Source organism: Meriones unguiculatus, chromosome 9, assembly GCF_030254825.1.
Source record: "Meriones unguiculatus strain TT.TT164.6M chromosome 9, Bangor_MerUng_6.1, whole genome shotgun sequence".
Lineage (NCBI taxonomy): Eukaryota > Metazoa > Chordata > Mammalia > Rodentia > Muridae > Meriones > Meriones unguiculatus.
The window spans coordinates 54,943,123-54,963,710 of NC_083357.1; the positions used below are offsets into that span (position 1 = coordinate 54,943,123).

The 20,588-nt window shown below is 40.8% G+C and overlaps 1 gene segment (V, D, J or C); it reads right to left on the reverse strand.

The window, feature by feature from the left end:
• Positions 1-19,623: 19,623 nt before the first annotated feature.
• On the reverse strand, positions 19,624-20,137 carry LOC132656282 (T cell receptor alpha variable 9-2-like). The segment is given in 2 exon segments: positions 19,624-19,964; positions 20,080-20,137. Coding segments are annotated over 2 exon segments (399 nt in total).
• Positions 20,138-20,588: the final 451 nt, after the last annotated feature.

Below are 20,588 nucleotides of genomic sequence, written 5' to 3' on the forward strand. Positions count from 1 at the left end.
ATGTGCAGATAGAAATAGAGCTTTATACCATGAAATCAATAACACTCACAATGCCTATACCCTTCGACTGGTTTGTTGTTGTTGTTCTATTTTCTCCATGTTAGAGAGTTGGAAAACAAGCCTCATTCAGGAAAGAGAGCTTGAGAGAACATTTTGAGATAAATATGCTTGTATCTGAAGTGGGAGGGCCAATTTCCATCTTCAGAGCCTACTTCTCAATGAGCTCAAACAGCACAGGACAATTTAATGTCCATGTATAAGGCATCTGTTTCTCTCCAAACTGAACCCAGCAGTTTCTTGTGAAGTATTGAGTTGAGCACTGGGAATAGGAATTGGCAAGTGCAGAAGGTTCTGGGTAGGTGAAAGTGAACACCTGTGACTTTGGAGGATCAAGCCAACAGAAATCTTGCACGCTCTCTCTCTCTCTAACTGATGTCTAATCTTGGATCTTCCCTACCTAGGCTTGTAATGATCAAGTGGGAAGACTGTAATCAATTTGTGCCGCCAAAAGGGGCAGAAAATGTGAAAATCTTAAAATTCTCTGTTTTTCTTTAGGGTAGGCTAATGAAAAGGCTCAAGAACATAGGTGGGTCCAAACTCTTCTTCCCTCTCCTGCATGAAAAGCATCCCAGAGGATATTATGACCATGCTCTTTGGCAAAAGAAAATCAGCCACAGATGCCAAGAAAGGCATCACAAGCCCCATTTACTGAGTTTACTGCACCCAGAAAAATGCTTATAGTGATTAGTAACTTATCCATGTTCACAGAGATGATGAGAGAGCCAGATGGAGAATGGAAGCTGGTAGGCTTCAGTCTATTAGCCACCCCCCTTCGCAAATGATTTTAATTAACTCATTATCAGACACAGTTTTGCTCTCTTTAACAATTCACTGTATTATGTGAATATGTTTTTGTTTTACCCCCAAGTGTGGGATATGGGGCTGCTTTCAGTTTGTTCATACCTGTTAACTATGATTGCCTCTTATGGGCTCAGAGAGGGTGGTGTTCTTTGCCAGCTACAGAGAATTTAATTGTGAAAACTCTGAGAGGGTATAAATGCTAGAGCACTGAGAGAAAATGGAGTCCAAGGAGGAAAAAGGCTGCTGCTTCGTTTGCTGTTTGCTGGCTTGCTGGTTAGCTGAACTGCTGTATACCCTGGCTACGAAGATTGGAGTTGCCCTAAGGAACTAAGTGTGAAGAGGTCTACATTCCTTTCCCTGCTCATTCTCTCCTACATAGGGTTAGGGATTGGAAGGAAGGTAGACGCTTAAGGAACGCAAATAAAATAGTTTAAAAAATAGCGCCTACACTGATGGGCAGGGTTGGCCTTCCCTCACAGGTTTGCTTCTGATGCCTACAATGTTCCCAGCTGGTTCCCAGACGAGTGTTTAAGGGATACAAACTGCACAACTGTGACTTGCTTCTGGGTCTACACTCATCCAACTGAAACAGGTCACAGGACACTTAGATGTTCAGACTCACTCAACAAGGTTCCAGATCCTCCCTGGGCCTGCATTCATACCATTGCTATTTTCTCAGTATTTGCACATTTTTCAGCAAGAACTAGACATTAATATCTACTTTCTTAACTACATCTACAAAGCTGTCTCAGAAAGACTGAATCCTCAATAGGGAGAAACCTGAAGTTACCCCTGGTAAGACAGGGGGGTTCAAATTGAGAATAAAAGGTGCTCATTGTCCCAGGATAGAGGGTCCACAGTGGGACCAGTGGACATCTACAACAATATTCTTGGCTACTAGGATAATAATATCCTCCTGAGATCCTTTAGCCATTGTAATCAGAAGAGGCAGGCTAAGGATGTGCTATCTAAGGTGGAAAAAGTAGCACTGTGAAGGGTAGGAAGTGACACTAGAAACTGGACCACCTTCTTACCCTTAGAAAATGAAAACCATGCATGGAGAGGACCTAGACCCCCTGCTCAGATGTAGCCCATGGGCAGCTCAGACTCCATGTGTAATTCCCTAGTAATGGGAAGAGGTGAAGTCTCTGGCATGAACTCTTTGCCTGCTCTTTGATCACCTCTCTCTGGCTAGGTGGCCTTACTAGGCCACAGAGAAAGAGGATCCAAGCAGTCCTCATGAGACCTGATAGGCTAGAGTCAGAGAGTAGGGAAGGAGAACCTCCCCTATCAGTGAACCAGGGAAGGGACACAGGGGGGAGAGAACAGGGAGGTAGGAATGGGAGGAAATGTTTGAGGAGGCTACAGGTGGGATACAAAGTGAATAAACCGTAATAATATTTTTTTAAAAAGATTTATCCATCAAAAAGCCAGGCTACTCAAATCTCAACTAAAGCAATGTCTGCTCATAGATGCAGAGACTTTCTACATTCTTGCTTTCTGTATACTCTGATGGGAATCTCCAAGCAGAGTCCACATTTTACCTTCTACTTTTTATTTAAGCAAAACCCAATGTGCAGAAAAATTTCTTGTAAAACATGCCCACTGGATCTGATTGAATTTAAGGAAGATAGAACCATACCTGTAACTCTCAATGAGGTCAAGAACATGTAACGAGGTAGGTCATAGTACCTGGAGAGAATCTAGTAGTATTACTAACTAAGTGGACTTGGCCTTTTTGAGGCTTAATGACATGTTGCTCTATCATGTCGGTACAAATCAGTACATCTCAGAACCTCATTAGAGAAGGTTCTCACAGTAGATAGCAATTAACATAGAGATCCACAAGTGGTCAATGTGCAGAAAATAAAAGACTTTGGGGTGCTCAGTCCCAAAAAGAACATCTATATCCTACAGTGTTCCATAAAGGCTCAGGGTTCTACACTGAGAAGGGAATGGAAGGATTGCCAGAGATGGTGTTTTCAGGAAACAGTGTTTTCTGAACAAAGTAAGGCTCATTTGAACTTACAGCAGTCGTGGTAGCATGCATAAAACGTGTGCCAGCTCAATACAGACAAAGATGAGAAGGGGCACTGATTACCATCCCTAGCTGAGAGAAACTAGCATGTCATAGCTGCTGGGAGAGGAGTTATTTTTCTTGACAAACACTAAATATTCTAAATTCTATTGTTCCTCTCCTTCTATGAAAAAGCCCCAGTCTCTGAAAGTTATGAATGCATACATCTCCCCTTGAGCTTTTCTTCATGTCTCTAATTGTAACCTAACTGGCAAAGTATCAGAGGCTCATCTAAACCAAAAGCTTAAATGGGTATTCAGAGAACTACGCACAGGAAATTTGTGTTCTTCCTTTGTCCTACAACATACTTCACATCTTTGCACATACTGGTAGCTGAGAGCCAGCATTCTATCAGACCTTTCTACCCAAAAGACATGAAATCAGCATTCACTAAATATTATCTCATCAGACTCTTCCCTTGCCCACTGACAACTGCATAAGGAATAGAATGCATGGGAAAATGCAAACAGATAAATCATGATCTTCAAAGGTACAGTGCACTTGACACAGCATAACAGCTGTTTCTTAGTACATTTGAAAACCAGAGGAGGCATGGCAGGAGCACACGATGGCAGCAACACCTCCTTGGCAAATATTTGGCAGTGAAGAAGAAAGCTTAAAGCAGTATGCTGGCCCAAAGCATGGCTTTGTAGGGCATACTTTCCCAGGTGGGTCTAGAGTCCGCTGAATTGACAACTTTATACTAACCATCAAAGTGCTATTCCATTTCAGCTCAGAAGAACAAAGCAGCTTTTGTAGGGATTATCCTTCAGTAATGGGCACCCTTTTATCTCTTGAAATACCCTGTTTTATCCTTTAGAAAAAAGTTTAAAAATATAGAAACATTTATTGACACTTTCTGATTTGTCAGTGTTCATTCCTCTTCTAAAATTTTATTTTATCTGTTTTTTCATATATTCATAATATATTTAGATCATATCCACACCATGCTTCCTCCATCAAATTTTCTCAGATCTCACTTCTTGATGCTCTTCTGCATTTCTATTCTCTCCTTTTTGTTTTTTCCTTTGTAATACTCCGGAATCAATTATAGCTGCCCTTATACACATAAGTATAGGACCATTGACTGGAGGACAGACAACCTGCCAGGACACACATTCATGGAGAAAACTGACTCTGTCTTTCCCTTCATTTCTTGATGATCTATATCTCCCAGCTACTACTGGTGTCATATCAGCAGCTCTTTCACCCATCCTAGAATGCTCATTGGCTTGATCATGTTCGGGCAACTCCACCTGCTATGAGGTCATCAGTGCAACAACCCTCTCATACCCAGAAGACCCTATTTCATGGCAGTCTTCTCGGACTTCTGGCTCTTTCAAATTTCCATCACTTTATTCAGTGTTTGGCGCTGAGATTGCCATAGCCATTTTATTCTTTGACCCTTGACAAATAGTGAGTCTCTATGTTAACTCTTTCCCCTTAATAACAAGAAGTGTCTCTGATTAAGGATGAGAGATGCAATAATATGAAGGTATAAGGGTATTTGGGTGCTATGTCTACTTAGGAAAATAGTGGGGTCTTCCCTGAGGTGTACGACCTTCACAGCCACGGGGTTTTAGCCAGGTTTATAATACAAGATATGACACACCTCTTTTGGAGAGGGACTTAAATCCTGTTAAAAAGCTCTTGGTTACCCCCATTACACTGATGTGGCAACTGAACCAATAAGCACATCTTTCCAGGCTGGTGATTACAGATTTCAATGTTCACAGAAGGTTAATAATATTGATAACCATTGTCCACCAGCAGCTTTCAAAGACCTTTCAGAAATCTTAAAAGATAACCAGCAAGGTAGAAGAATTCAGGTCAGTACCAGCTTGATTTCTCCATGGCCTGTGACCTGAGCATGTGGTAGACAGTCAGGTCTTGCCAACAAGTTTTGGCAGTTGGTCAAGAGAAACAGCAATAGCCTCTATTATTTGCTGGGATCACTGGGATTCACCTGACCAACTAACTGAAGGGAGTTAGACCATACCTGACAATGATAACTTTATAGTTTGATCAACTATACATATAAACTATATATAGAGAGATAAACAACATATATGAAGCTCATAAAATACTAGATTTCATGTGTTTTTAAACATACTCATTCCGTACTGTCTCATGCCCTTCCCTTCCATTTCTTTCCTCACATAAGGTTACCCCTTCTTTACATTCCTTTTTCATACCACCTGTGTTATATTGTACCCATCCTCAAGCTCTTTCTCCATTGCCTAATGGCTACTTTCTTTTTTCTTGGCTTCCATATATGTCACAAGACAAGCTCACAAATCTAAAGGTTTGATACTAGGATAAACATATAAGCTGAGATGCATGCTGCATTTATTTTTCTGGATCTGGTTTACAACATTCATTGTAATTTTTTTCAGTTTGGTCCATTTTTCTTCAAATTTCATGATTTAAATTTTTACTTTAGAACCTATTAAGTGTGTATAGACATTTTGCCTGCATGTGTGTCTGTGGTTCACATATGTTCAGTGCCCATGGAGGCCAGAGGAGAGCCTCAAATTCTCTAGAGGTGGAGTTACAGACAAGTTTTTAGCTGACTTTGCAAACAGAACTCCAAGTCATCTGCAAGAGAAGATACTGTTCTTACCTGCTAAGCCACCTCTCTAGCCCCAATTTCGTTACTCTTTAGAGCAGAAGAAAAAAATTCCATTATGTACTGTACCACACCATTATCCATTCATCAGTTGGTAATCACCGAGGCTGTTTCCATTTCCGAGGCATTATGATTGAAACGTCAGTGAACTGGAAGAGCAACTATCTTTAACAGGATGGATATAGAGTCTTTTAGGCAAATATCCCTGAGTTGTGTGTCTGTGTAATGTGTTGGATTAATTTTTTTAGCTTTCTGGGGATCCTAGATTCTAATTCTACTGCTACATGTGCCAGTATGGTGGTTTTGTTTTGTTAAGTTGAAACAAGTTAGAGTTATTTGGAAAGAGGAACCTTAATTTATAAAGTGTGGCCATCAGATTGACATGTCTACTTTCACAACATTGACATGATGACATGATTTCATTACTATGACTGTAGTATAGCTTAGTGTTAGATATGGCGATCCCTCTTGTCATTATTCTTTTGCTTCAGAACCGTTTTGGGTATTGAAGTATGGGTTTCATCTTAAGGAGAAGGAGTTAAATCAAGTAGGAAAGTGTCTAATTACTCTCAATATGTTTGTGCTAATACTGAACCAGTGGACATCTCTTGCCAGGCAGTCACTGTTGTAGCTCCCAGGGTTGGGGTTGCAGTTAAGTAATATTGATGATTTCTTTTCCACTCCAGTAGCATTAATAGCCCCTTCCAGCACTGTGAAAGCTAGCCAGTAGGGATGAAGTTTCCAGGTCAGTGCCATATTGATTTCTCCATGTTCCATGACTTAAGTTTGGTATGTTCAGGAGTAGAGTTTTATTGCTAAGTTCTGGAATGTAACCAAGAGCATTGGCAATTGTCTGTACTCTGTGAGAGTCTTTGGGACCTCAGCGGACAACAAGTCCAGGATAACCCATTCTTTTAAAAATTTTATTATTATTATTATCATTTATTACAATTTATTCATTTTGTATCCGGGCTGTGTCCCCCTTTTTTCTCCTCCCAATCCTACCTTCCCTCCCTCTTCTCCCCCTATGCCCTTCCCATAGTCCAGAGGTAGGGGAGGTCTTCCTCCTCTTCTATTTGACCCTAGCCTATCAGGTCTCATCAGGACTGGTTGCATTGTCTTCCTCTGTGGCCTGGCAAGGCTGCACCTCCCCAAGGGGGAGGTGATCAGAGAGCCTGCACTGAGTTCATGCCAGAGAAAACCTCTGCTTTCCTTATTAGGGACCCCAGTTGAAGACTGAGCCTATGGGCTATTTCTGAGCCGGGTTTTAAGTCCTCTCCATGCATTGTCCTTGGTTGTGGTATCAGTGGGAACTAGAAAAGGTCATCTTGAGTGAGGTAACTAACAAAGCCAAAAAAAAAAAAAAGGAAAAAGAAAAACCTGAGCCCTGGGGGCCCTACAGAGACTGACACCCCAACCAAAGATAGCCCATTCTTACCACGGGGCTTTTAATTTATTAGCCTGCACTGCCTAGTAGTGCACTTATATGGTAACTCCATCTTAACTTTTTTTTGGTGCGTGGGTATGCAGATTTTTGGGAAGTTTCTACAGTAGTATATTTCTAGGTAACTTCTGGTGAAAAGCATTAAAAATTAAACATTTTAATTACCTATGAATTAAAATTCATTTTAATTTACCTACGAATAAATCCGCTGAATTTTTATTCAGTTTTTAAGCTTTTTACATCTAGCTTCAATTAATTTTAAAAAATAGGTTCTTCCTAAGGAGAGCAACAGAACAAGAAAATTTGAACACAGGGAACTTCCCAGAGACTCATACTCCAACCAAGGACTTTTCATGGAGATAACCTAGAACTCTGACAATGCAGCCATTTCTGATGAGAACTGATAGACTAAGATCAGAAAGGAGAGGAGGACCTCCCCTCTTGGGGAGGGGCATGGACTTGGGGAGGGACATGCATGCAGAAAGGGGGGGGGGAGGGTGGGACCAGGAGGAGAGGAGGGAGGGACTTATACAAAATGAATAAAGTGTAATTAATAAAAGTTAAATAAAAAAATTTCAAAAAATAGGTTCTTAATTAAAATAAAATTATACGACTTCACTCTCCTTTTCATCTCTCAAGCTTCTCAAATTTGAACTTTCTCAAACCTCTCCTGTGTCCTCCAACTCTCAAATTCACAGCATTTTCTTTTATTATTATTGTTACAAACATTTCATGTGTGTGCTTTCTATGTGTCACATGTGTAAACAAGCATATAGAAATAAAACATGCTGAGTCCATTTTGTTGTTTTTATGTGAGGAATGACCATCCTGCACTTGAAAACCAATAAAGGTTTTGTTCTTAATTCTCCTCTCCCAGCAACCTTTAGTTGTTTGTTTTCTATTTGAGGTGGGACCATGAGAAAATCTTCCCCATCTATGTTAACACATCTTTGATTCTGGCATCAGTCAGGTGTTGTTTATGCAGCCATTTCTAGGCAAAACTGTTCCAGAGCAGACTTTCTGGTACTCTGCCTCTTACAATCTTTCAGCCCCTCTTTGTTTATGTTCCCTAAACTATAGGGAACTGTGATGTAGGTGCATCTATTGGGACTGGACATACCACAATCCTTTGATCGTTGCTTTGTGTTCAGTTGTGGGTTTTGTTTGTTTGTTTACAATGGTCTCCATTTTCTTTAGAGAGGGGTTTCTTTGATGAAAAGAAGTAACTACACTTAGCTGTGAGTATAAAGATAAGATTTAGATTGTAGTAAGAACTTATGCTCATCTGGTAAAGCAGTGGTAATAAACTATTTTCTAAGGTCTATGATACCATCAGTCCCAGGAAGCTGGCTACGTTTCCGGTACTAGGCATGATTTTCCTCAAGAGTGGACCTTAACTTCAAAATAGACAGCAACTGGTTGCCAGTCACCTGTGAGTGCCATTTATTTCATCTTTATGGTTTTCTTGTCGTACTGGTAATTGTCATGGTTCACAGATGTTGCCCTGGGTAAGCAGGTTTGTCTCTTGGAAGCTTGCATAGTATTTTCTAAACTCAAAAGAGCTAGACCACAGGAAAGGGCTCTTCAGGTCAGATCCAGGAAGAATCTTTCAAGTTCCGAGTACAAAGTATAGGGTGGCTTTAGCAATAGCTCATCCTCAAACTTGAGAGGCAACCAAGGTCTACATCAATAATCTATATTGTTTTGGAAGTCACATGAACAAACTACCCTGGTAAGCAATTCAAACAGAGGTTTCTCATGCCTGATACTGTTGTTTTTCTTAGACTATGGCTCTTATGGGGAGAACTGTCAGCCCAAGTGGCTTAATGTCCTTTAAAATAAGGGTATCTTTAGATATAAAGGACTACATATCTTATTCCTTTACTGATAAGTATCATTGTATTAATATACATATTATATATTATCTTATTAAGATATCTTTATTATTAAAATAATAATATATTATTATCTATATTATTAAGATAATAATATAGATTGCTTAATAAGATAACGTATTAATTTAAGATATCTGTAACTAAAATATGTATATATTATAAATATATAATGCATATGCATATATTATATATTATTATTTTAGGTAAATTATAATTCCTGGAGCCATTATCAAACTATTTTGGTGTTGATGTTTCTCTTTTTTTAACATTATATTATTATTATTATTAATTACACTTTATTCATTTTATATCCCCCCATAAGCCCCTCCCTACTCCCCTCCCTACCCCACCCTTCCCCCACTTTCTGCATGCATGCTCCTCCCCAAGTCCACTGATAGGGGAGGTCCTCCTCTCCTTCCTTCTGATCTTAGTCTATCAGATCACATCAGGAATGACTGCATTGTCTTTTTCTGTGGCCTGGTAAGGCTGCTCGCCCCTCAGGGGGAGGTAATCAAAGAGCAGGCCAATCAGTTTATGTCAGAGGCAGTCCTTCCCATCACTATGTAACCCACTTGGACACTAAACTGCCATGGGCTACATCTGTGCAGGGGTTCTAGGTTATCTCCATGAATAGTCCTTGGTTGGAGTATGAGTCTCTGGGAAGTTCCCTGTGTTCAAATTTTCTTGTTTAGTTGCTCTCCTTGTGGAGTTCCTGTCCTCTCCAGCTCTTGCTATTTCCCACTTCTTACATAAAATTGCATTCAATTTGCCCAACAGTTGGCCATCAGGCTCAGCATCTGCTTTGATAGTCTGCAGGGCAGAGGCTTTCAGAGGCCCTCTGTGGTAGGTTCCTAGGTTGTTTCCTGTTTTCTTCTTCTTCTGATGTCCATCCTCTTTGCCTTTCAGGATGGGGATTGAGCGTTTTAGGTAGGGTCCTCTCTTTTGCTTAGTTTGTTTAAATGTAACGATTTTAGTGGGTTCATCCTTTATTGTATGTTTATATGAGTGCATATATACCCTGTGTTTTTTTGCGTCTAGGAGAACTTACTCAGGATGATCCTTTCCAGGTCCCACCATTTACCTGCAAATTTCATGATTACCTTATTTTTCATTGCTGAGTAATACTCCATTGTATAGATGTACCACAATTTCTACATCCATTCGTCAGTTGAGGGGCATCTGGGCTGTTTCCAGCTTCTGGCTATTACAAATAAAGCTGCTACAAACATGGTTGAGCCAATGTCCTTTTGTGTACTTGAGCCTCTTTTGGATATATGCTTAGGAGCGGTATGGGTGGATCTTGAGGAAGCGCTATTCCTAGTTGTCTGAGAAAGCACCAGATTGATTTCCAGAGTGGTTGCACAAGTTTACATTCCCACCAGCAGTGGAGAAGGGTTCTGCTTTCTCCACAACCTCTCCAGCATGTGTTGTCACTTGAGTTTTTGACCTTGGCCATTCTGATGAGTGTAAGGTGAAATCTCAGGGTTGTTTTGATTTGCATTTCCCTAATGGCTAATAAGGTTGAACATTTCTTTAAAAGCTTCTCTGTCATTAGATATTCCTCTACAGAGAGTTCTCTGTTTAGCTCTGTTCCACATTTTTAAGTGGATTACTTGGTTTGTTGCTTTTCAGCTTCTTTAGTTCTTTATATATACTGGATATTAGCCCTCTGTCAGATAGAGGGTTGGTAAAGATTCTTTCCCAATCTGTAGGCAGTCACTTTGTTTTGATGACAGTATCCTTTGCTTTACAGAAGCTTTTCAGTATCATGAGGTCCCATTTATTGATTGTTACTCTTAGAGCCTGTGCTGTTGGTGTTCTGTTCAGGAAGTTCTCTACTTTTCTAGCCAATTTAATGTGTCTGGTTTTATGTTGAGGTCTTTGATCCACTTGGACTTCAGTTTTGTGCAGGGTGATAAGTATGGATCTATTTGCATTTTTCTGCATGTGCACATCCAGTTAGACTAGCACCATTTGATGAACATGCTATCTTTTTTCCATTGTATGGTTTTGGCATCTTTGTCAAAAATCAGGTGTCCATAAGTGTGCTATTTCTGGGTTTATTTCTGGGTCTTCTGTTCAGTTCCATTGATCCACCATTCTGTTTCTATGCCAGTACCATGCAGTTTTTATAACTGTTGCTCTATAGTACAGCTTGAGATCAGGGATGGAGATACCTCCAGAGGATCTTTTATTGTAGAGGATTGTTTTAGCAATTCTGGGTTTCTTGTTATTCCATATGAAGTTGAGAATTTTTCTTTCCAGGTCTGTAAAGAATTGTGTTGGCAATTGATGGGAATTGCATTAAATCTGTAGATTGCTTTTGGTAAGATGGCCATTTTTACTATGTTAATCCTGCCAAGCCATGAGCATGGGAGATCTTTCCATCTTCTGATATCTTCTAATTCTTTCTTCAGAGACTTGAAATTTTTTTCATACAAGTCTTTGACTTGCTTGGTTAGGGTTACACCAAGGTACTTTATGTCATTTGTGGCTATTGTGAAGGGTGTTGTTTCCCTAATTTCTTTCTCAGCCCTTTTGTCTTTTGTATACAGGAGTGCGACTGATTTTTTTGAGTTAATTTTGTATCTGGCCACTTTGCTGAAGGTGGTTATCAGCTGTAGGAATTCCCTGGTAGAGTTTTTGGTGTCACTCACGTATACTATCATATCATCTGCAAATAGCGATAATTTGACTTCATCTTTTCCAATCTGTATCCCCTTGATTTCCTTCAACTGTCTTATTGCTCTAGCAAGGACTTCCAGCACTATGTTGAAGAGATATGGAGAGAGTGGGCAGCCTTGTCTTGTCCCTGATTTTTGTGGGATTGCTTTAAGTTTCACTCCGTTCAGTTTGATGTTGGCTATAGGCTTGCTTTATATCACCTTAGTATGTTTAGATATGTGCCTTGTATCCCTGATCTCTCTAATACTTTAAACATGAATGGATGTTGGATTTTGTCAGATGCTTTTTCAGCATCTAGGGAGATTATCATGTGATTTTTTTTCTTTCAGTTTGTTAATATGGTGTATCACATTGATGGATTTCTGTATATTGAAATACCCCTGCATACCTGGGATGAAGCCTACTTGGTCATAGTGGATAATATCTTTGATGTGTTCTTGTATTCGTTTTGCAAGTATTTTGTTAAATATTTTTGCATCAATGTTCATAACCGAGATTGGCCTGAAATTCACTTTCTTTGATGGGTCTTTGTGAGGTTTAGGTACCAAGGTGACTGTGGCTTCATAGAATGAGTTTGGTAATGTTCCTTTTGTTTCTATTTTGTGGAATAGTTTGAAAAGAATTGGAATTAGCTCTTCTTTGAAGGTCTGGTAGAATTCTGCCCTGAAGCCATCTGGTCCTGGGCTTTTTTTGGATGGGAGACTTTTGATGAACGCTTCTATTTCCCTGGGGGATATAGGACTATTTAATTGATTAACCTGGTCCTGATTCAGCTTTGCTAAGTCAAATCTATCAAGAAAATTGTCCATTTCATTTAGATTTTCAAATTTTGTGGCATATAGACTTTTGAAGTAAGTCCTAATGATTGTTTGGATTTCCTCAGTGTCTGTAGTTATGTCCCCCTTTTCATTTCTGATTTTGTTTATTTGGATGGTGTCTCTCTGCCTTTTAGTTAGCTTGGCTAAGGGTTTGTCTATCTTGTTTTCTCAAAGAACCAGCTCTTGGTTTCATTGATTCTTTGAATTGTTTTATTTGTTTCCAATTGATTGATTTCAGCCATGCAGCCGTCTACTCCTTCTTGGTTTGTCTGCTTCTTATTTTTCTAGGGTTTTTAAGTGAGCTATTAAGTTGCTTGAATGAGCTGTCTTGAATTTCTTCTTGAAGGCAATTAGTGCTATGAACTTTCCTCTTAGCACTGCTTTCATTGTGTCCCACAAGTTTGGGTATGTTGTATCTTCATTTTCATTGATTTTTAGAAAGACTTTAATTTCTTTCTTTATTTCTTCCCTGACCCAGCTGTCATTTAGTAAAAAGTTGTTCAGTTTCCATGTGTGTGTAGGCTTTTTGCTATTTCTGTTATTATTGAGGTCCAGCTTTATTCCATGATGATCAGACAAGATACAAGGGATTATTTCAATCTTCTTGTATCTGTTGAGGCTTGCTTTGTGACATCTATATGTTCTATTTTAGGGAAGGTTCCATGAGGTGCTGAGAAGAACGTAAATTCTTTCGTGTTTGGGTGTAAAATTCTGTAAATGTCTGTTAGGTCCATTTGATTCATGACCTCTGTCAGAGACATTGTTTCTTTGTTTAATTTCTGTTTTGTTGACCTGTCCTTTGTTGAGAATGGGGTATTGAAGTCTCCCACTATTATTATGTGGGGATCTATATGTGGTTTAAATTTTTTCAATGTTTCTTTAATAAATGTGGGTGCTCTTGTATTCGGGGCATAGATGTTCAGGATTGTGATGTCTTTCTCGTGGAATTTTCCTTTGATGAGTATGAAGTGTCCTTCCCCATCTTTTTTAATTCATTTTGGTTGAAAGTATATTTTATCAGATATTAGAATCGCTACTCTTTGCTTCTTGGGTCCGTTTGCTTGGAAAGTCATCTTCCAACCCTTTACCCTCAGGTAATGTCTATATTTGTGACTTAGGTGTGTTTCTTTTTTTTTCAATGCAGTTTATTCAGGAACCTTGAACAATCATCTGACCCTGGGGAAAGCCAGCCCACAGCTTAAATAGCCTCTGGGTAGCCAACCCCAGCATGCCACGTGGGAAATGCAGATAGGTCCACATACATGGAAGCAAGCCAGATCCTCCCCCGTAGCCAAATGTGGAGTTGTTCGTGACAGAGAGCACTCACCATCGGGAAGGTGGAAGGCAGAAACCAGCTCCATCTTTAAGGCGCGGCATTACGCAGCTCTCTACAGTTCCCCCTTTTTGTTTTAGACACATCAGGCAAGAGTAGAGGTCTGATCTTTGATATTAGAAATAAATTGGGATGTTCATTTAGATGTCATCCACCCAAAGAGCATTAGACCCGTCCGATACCTTTTTCTCAGAGGCAGGACCTGGGGCATCAACCCGCATGCAATCAGACATGCTCTTCTCTGGGTCGAAAGCAGCTGACCCTGAGTGCAGTGCTTAGACTCGCATCCTGAGGGTAACATTTTAGCTTTTTATGGTAGCCAACCATGCTTGGAGAGACTGTCCTGCTTCAATGGCTGTAAAGGCCTGAATGGTCATGGGTGCATTACGCTGTTGTGAGACTCTAATCTTGCATATACACCATAGGCAAACCAAGGAGACCAACACCAGAAGGCCTGCTAACACTCCCATGCCCACCCATTCCTTCAGATGATTCATGGCTGCAGCAATCCATGATGATAATCCTGTGGCTAGTCCTGCGTCCACTCTGGTAGAATTTACCATGACAATGGCCACTCTCAGCTGCTCCATCATAGTATCGAATTCTCCAGTCCAGTTACCTAAAATATAGCTAGACAATTATTTAGACAGATTTGCAGCACAGGAAAAATTCTCATGTTAGGTGTTTTTCTTGTATGCAACAGATTGCTGGGTTTTGTTTACGTATCCATTCTGTTAATCTCTGTCTCTTTATTGGAGAGTTGAGTCCATTGATGTTGAGAGAGGTTAATGATCAGTGGCTGTTAGATCCTTTGATTTTGATGTTGGCTGTGGTCATCAGGTTGTGTGCTTGGTTGCTTTTTGTTTTACTGTAGTAAGGTTAATTATTTTCTGTGTTTTCTTGAAAGGAGCTAATTTTTTTGGGTTGTATTTTCCCTTCCAGTGTCTTCTGTAATGCTGGATTTGTGTGTAGGTATTGTTGAAATTTGTTTTTGCCATTGAATATCTTGTTTTCTCCATCTATGAGGACTGATAGCTCTGTAGGGTATAGTAGCCTGGGCTGACATTTGTGTTCTCTTAGGGTCTGCATGATATCTGTCCAGGCCCTTCTGGCTTTCATAGTCTCTGTTGAAAAGTCAGGTGTGATTCTAATGGGTTTGCTCTTATATGTTACTTGGCCTTTTTCCCTTGCAGCTTTTAGTATTTTTTCTTTTTTCTGTATACTTACTGTTTTGATTATTATGTGGCGGGAGGATTTTCTTTTCTGGTCAAATTTGTTGGGTGTTCTGTAGGCTTCATGTATTCTTATTGGCCTCTCCTTTAACTTGGAGAAATTTTCTTCAATGATTTTGTTGAAAATATTTTCTGGGCCTTGGAGAAGGAAATCTTCTTTTTCCTCTATACCTATTATTCTTAGGTTTTGTCTTTTCATATTGTCTTGGATTTCTTGGACAGTAAGTGTCAGGAATTTTTTGGATTTAACATTTTCTTTGACAGATACATTGATTTCTTCCATTGTATCTTCTACACCTGAGATTCTTTCTTCCATCTCTTGTAGTCTGTTGTTTATGCTTACCTCTGTAGTTCCTGTTTTCTTCCCTAGGTTCTTCCTCTCCATTATTTCCTCCATTTGTGTTTTCTTAATTTTCCAATTCTATCTTCAGGTCTTGAGTTGTTTTGTTTACTTCCTTCACCTGTCTGATTGTACTTTCCTGTTTTTCTTTTAGTTCCTTCAATTCTGTTTCTTTTATTTCATTCAGTGATTTAAGCATTTCCTTTCTAAAGGCCATAAACTGTTTGGCTTCAGCTTCCTCTATTTCTTTACTGATGGCAATATTCTGTTTGAGTTTATCTTCCTCTATGTCTTTACGTATCTTATTTGTTTCCTGTGTTATCATCTTCTTGAACATAGTTGTTAGGTCATCTTCTTGGATTTCAGTTATGCTGGGGTGTCCAGGGCTACTTGCCCCTGGGTAACTGGGTTCTGTAGATGCCATATTGCTCTGTCTTTTTTTGCTTGAGCTTTTACACTGTCCTCTACCCATTGTGCTATCTTAGGTGTTTGGGGTTATTTTCTGGTGGTTCCTGGGGACCCTGTGGTAGAGAGAATCCCCTTTGCAGAAAGCTGGTTTTTCCTGAAGGATGTCTTCTCAGCTTTTTGGGTATAGTCCCTGGATGGCTGGCGTTTTTTTCAAGAGTTGCTGCTGCTCACCTCATGGATAGAGACCTGAGTGGTAACTGTGGTCTTTGTTAGTCGAGAGGGTTCTCCTCTCACCCAGGGAAGTCCTGAGGACAGCTGCCCTGTTTCTGGGTTTCTTGCTGTAAATTTAATGATCAGCTGCTGTGACTCAGTTGGACATCTGGTGCACAGCAACTGTTTGTGCCTGTGTCTGGAGCACAGCTGAGTGATGGTGGCTCGGCCCCGCTGGTCTGCTAGGCTTTTTCCAGGGAAGGATTGGGTGATTTAAGTCAGTACAGTTTCCTTCCTTTACTGTGGATTCTTTGGAGACAGGGACTCCCAGTCTTTTTGCCCTGGTGCGCACTGCTCAGTCTTCGCCCGCTGGCTGGCCGCAGAAACTGCCTGTGTCTGGACCACAGCTGAGTGATGGTGGCTCAGTCCCTGCCAGCTGTCTGGTGTGCAGAAACTGCCTGTGTCTGCCTTTCTGGCCTTTGGGAGCCAGGGTGTTTCCCTAAGCTGGGTAATTTTCTGGGGACCTTTTCAGGCTGGGGGTGTCGGCTGAGTGCTCTGAGATCAGACCAGCTGTTTCCCTCCCTGTTTGTTTGCACTGGACAGTGAAACTCATTCACTGGTGCCCTGGTGCCCACAGTTCTATCTCAGGTGGCGAATCAGGCGCACAGGCAAGGCTCTGTGCAGGAGCCTGGGTCCCAGGCTCTGGCTCCGGGCTGGCACCTGGGGCGCCCTTGGAACCCGAGTCTTTTCCGGGGGAAGTCTGTGTGACCTAAGGTTGATCCCAATCGTTTCCTGCACTGTGAGGTTATCTCTCGACGGAAAATTCCAGTCTCTAATAGTGTGGTGCACACGGTTCAGTCTGGGACCGTGACCAGAGACACTGGCTTGTGGCTCTGGGCTGGGGCTGGTGCTGGCAGCAGGAAGCCAAGTGTCAGGCGGAACCGGGATCTCTTCCGAGGTTTAGCCGGGTGAGTTAAAAGCTGATTGAATCCCCCAACGTGGGGTATCCTCTCACCTGGGAAACACAATCACAGTGTTTTATGGCCGTGAGTTCTGATTGCTGGTCACTATGCTGATCCTGCTGTGCTGCTGGTCAGAATGAGAGTCCTTCCGGTGCCGCCATCTTGCCCTGCCTCTTGATGTTTCTTATTATTTATTGAGTTCAAATCCTGGCTAGTCCACAGTATTTCATTCAGCCACTTATTTGTGTTTTCTTGAATCAATCAAGATTTCGTTTATGTCCACCATGAATTTTTTCAGTGTGTTTTCAGGAATTTGTAGATTCCTCTGTCATCTTCACTGTTATTTTTTGATTCAGTGTCTCCAGTTTCACATAAATTCCTCTCACTGGGGATGACTAGGACAAGTTGGTGATTTGGGGAGGCAGCATACTGTGCTGGGTTTTATTATTATTGTGTTTTGCCTATGAGATCTTCCATCTAGAATTAGGGTGATGGTTGTGTCTTTGATATAAGATTTTAGCTCACTGAATGCTGTATCCTGAGTTGAAGCTACAAGGTGATGAATTGGAGAGTTGAGAAATCACATAGGAATCACATAGGAGTGGAATCACATAGGAGCTTGCTCACTCTTACTGAGGAAGACCACAGGGACTGAGACTTTGAAGACAGAGTTCCTGGGTGGAAGGTGATGGGCTTGTGTAGTGTCTGGCTCTCCTATCCTGAGACCAACCCAGTGGACTGGGGCCCTGGCAGTAAAGGTCTTGCGATGTGAGCAGAAAGATACACTGGAAATATTGAACTGAAAGAGGTAAGGCTCTCAAGAGTGGTCTGCCTGGCCTGTTCATGAAGGTTAGAATATGTATTCACTTATGGACATTGCTTATCACTTTTGTTGACACACGTGTATAAACCTATGATTTACTACAATAATACAAACTCCTGTGAAATTAGTCCTGCACATTCAGATGACTAGTGAGTGTGGAAAGAGCCTAATATTCACAGCAGAGAGAGAGAGAGAGAGAGAGAGAGAAAAGAAGATAGTTTTAATCAGCCCACCTGCCATAATAGTAACCTTTAACCAAATACTTTTAAAATCATATCGCTGGAGTGAGGTTTTATGATCATTTGTAGGAGACACAATTTCATATCAACTTTCCTGGTCCTCTGGTGTCTTCAGTCCTTACACTTCGTCTTCCGTGCTGTTTCCTGAGACTTAAGCAAAGGAGTTAAGTTGGACATGTATTGATGATGACTGGGCACCTCACTTGTTTTCTGAACCTAAAAAAGACCTGAAGAAGTGCAACACCAATAGACTAGCTAACATGGAAAGGGGAATTCTCACGAAGCCCCAACCATAAACAAACAACTCCAGGCAAGTAAGAAGTGCTGAGAGTAAGAAACAAACCTCCACTGTATGGATCCCCTAATTGGTTACCATCAGCAAATAATCAGTCCTGAACCAGCTGCCCCCTTTGCTGGGATTAGACCTCTTTCAGATGTAAGGTGGGTGAAGATCTTTTCCCAGTCTGTAGGTTGTCATTTTGTTCTGATGGCAGTGTCCTTTGCCTTATAGAAGCATTTCAGTTTTATGAGGTCCCATTTATTGATTGTTGATCTTAGAGCCTGTGCTGTTGTTATTTTGTTCAGGAAGTTGTCTCCTGTGCCAATGAGGTCAAGACTCTTCCTCACTTTTTCTTCTAACAAATTTAGTGTAATTGTTTTTATGTTACAGTCTTTGACCCAGTTGGAGTTTAGTTTTGTGCAGGGTGATAAATATGGGTCTATTTGCATTTTCTACATGTAGAACAGCACCATTTGTTGAAGATGCTGTTTTTTTTTTCCATTGTATGTTTTTTTTTTTTTGTCAAAATTAAGTTTCTGTAGGTATGTGGGTTTATTTCTGGGTCTACAATTTTATACCATTGATCCACCAGTCTGTTTCTATGCCAGTACCATACTGTTTTAATTACTGTTGCTCTCTAGTACAGCTTGAGATCAGGGATGGAGATAACCTCCAGAAGATCTTTTATTGTACAGGATTGTTTTATCAATTCTGGGGATTTTGTTTTTCCATATGAAATTGAGCATTGTTTTTTCAAGGTCTGAAAATATGTTTGCCCTCCCCCAAGCACTGAAACTCTTCTGAGGCAAGCCAGAGAACCAGCTGCCCCCTTTGCTGCACAGAGTTCAACTTCCATTCCACCTATGTTCTCCTGTTCCAACTTTGCTTCTCCTCTTGTGTTTGAGCCTCAGCCTGATCCTATTAACAACAGAAAAGTGCTATTTTTATGCCCTGCAAGCCCCTTTGTTCTGCGTGCTTGCGCTACAGGCCTGGCTCTGTCCTCCTTTCTTCTTTTCCTTCCTTCTCAATAGGAATCCCAGGACTGAGGACACTGGGCTCTCCTGTCACTTCTCCCTCCATAGTTTCAGAAGAAATTATTTAGAAGCCTCTTTTCCTGGCACAAATAAAATACAGATAGTTCTACCAAAGAGCTGTGGAAGAACACATGGAGGACAAGCTTCCTTACCCACAGCTTTGCTGTGAGGCATGAGGCACATGCTCTTGCATCAGATTTTGGGTCAGTTCCAGTCTAGACTTGAATATGGAAGAGCCTACTTCTTGCTCTTCTGCTGTAGATATTTGTGTGATGTTTGTGCCAATTAGAGAAACATAGAGGCACACAACACAATGAAGAAACAAAGCGATTGGAGAGGCAGGAGCCCAGCATTCAGCTGCTGAGTTTGTGCTCAGCTCCCCCTGCAGTGTCTGCCACTGTGTCACCCAGAGCACAGTAGTACACAGCCGAGTCTGACTCCTGCACCGAGGCTTTCTGCAAGTGGAAGGAGGTGGTTCCTCTATCATATGTGGCTTCAAACCCTCTGCTGCTTCCCTTCTCACCAGCTGTGATGACTTTCAGGAGGAGCTGGGGGCCTTCTCCAGGATACTGCACATACCAGAACAGGGCTGGGTAACCTGAGGCTGAATAGTTGCAGTGTATAGTAAGAAATTCGTCTTCTGAGAGGACCATTTGACCTTCTGTCTGAGTCACTGAGTCTCCGTGGGTCCTTGCTGGGAAAAAAACAAAAAGAAAAACAAAACAGATATATGGATATATTCAGGGCTCCAGATTTTTTTTTTTTTTTCTGATATAAAAAAGGAAAAGGTTTAAGGTCACTTTACTTACTGAGCATGAGAAGTACCACAGTCACGAAGCCCGGAGAAGAGTTCAACTTTAGTGCCATCTCCTCAATGTTCTCAATTTGTGAAAACACTGAGAAACAGTCTAAACTTAAGTTCTCACAGGAAATGCTATAGCGTTAGGATGCTGCGCCCTCTGGTGGCCAGAGAGTAACCTAAGTTAAATGTAGCAAAATTTGCTGGAAGACACTGGAAAGAAGGAACAATTAGTTTGGGTTGAGGGATCTCTGGTAGGTCAACAGTCATATTTTCTCTGTTCTAAGAGAATGACAATTTTAAGAAAATTCTTATTAATGTTTTTTCAGAAAAGAAATCACACACTCCCCCCCCCAAAAAAAAATAGTCAATATTTCTAAATTTCAGGAAAAGTGAAGAAACACATAAGTTATTGAACTCTATGGAGTGACCTGAATTTTTGAAAATCGTTCTGCTTCATGATTTCCTTGTTTTTAATAGCCGAGTAGTATTCCACTGTGTAAATATGCCACAATTTCC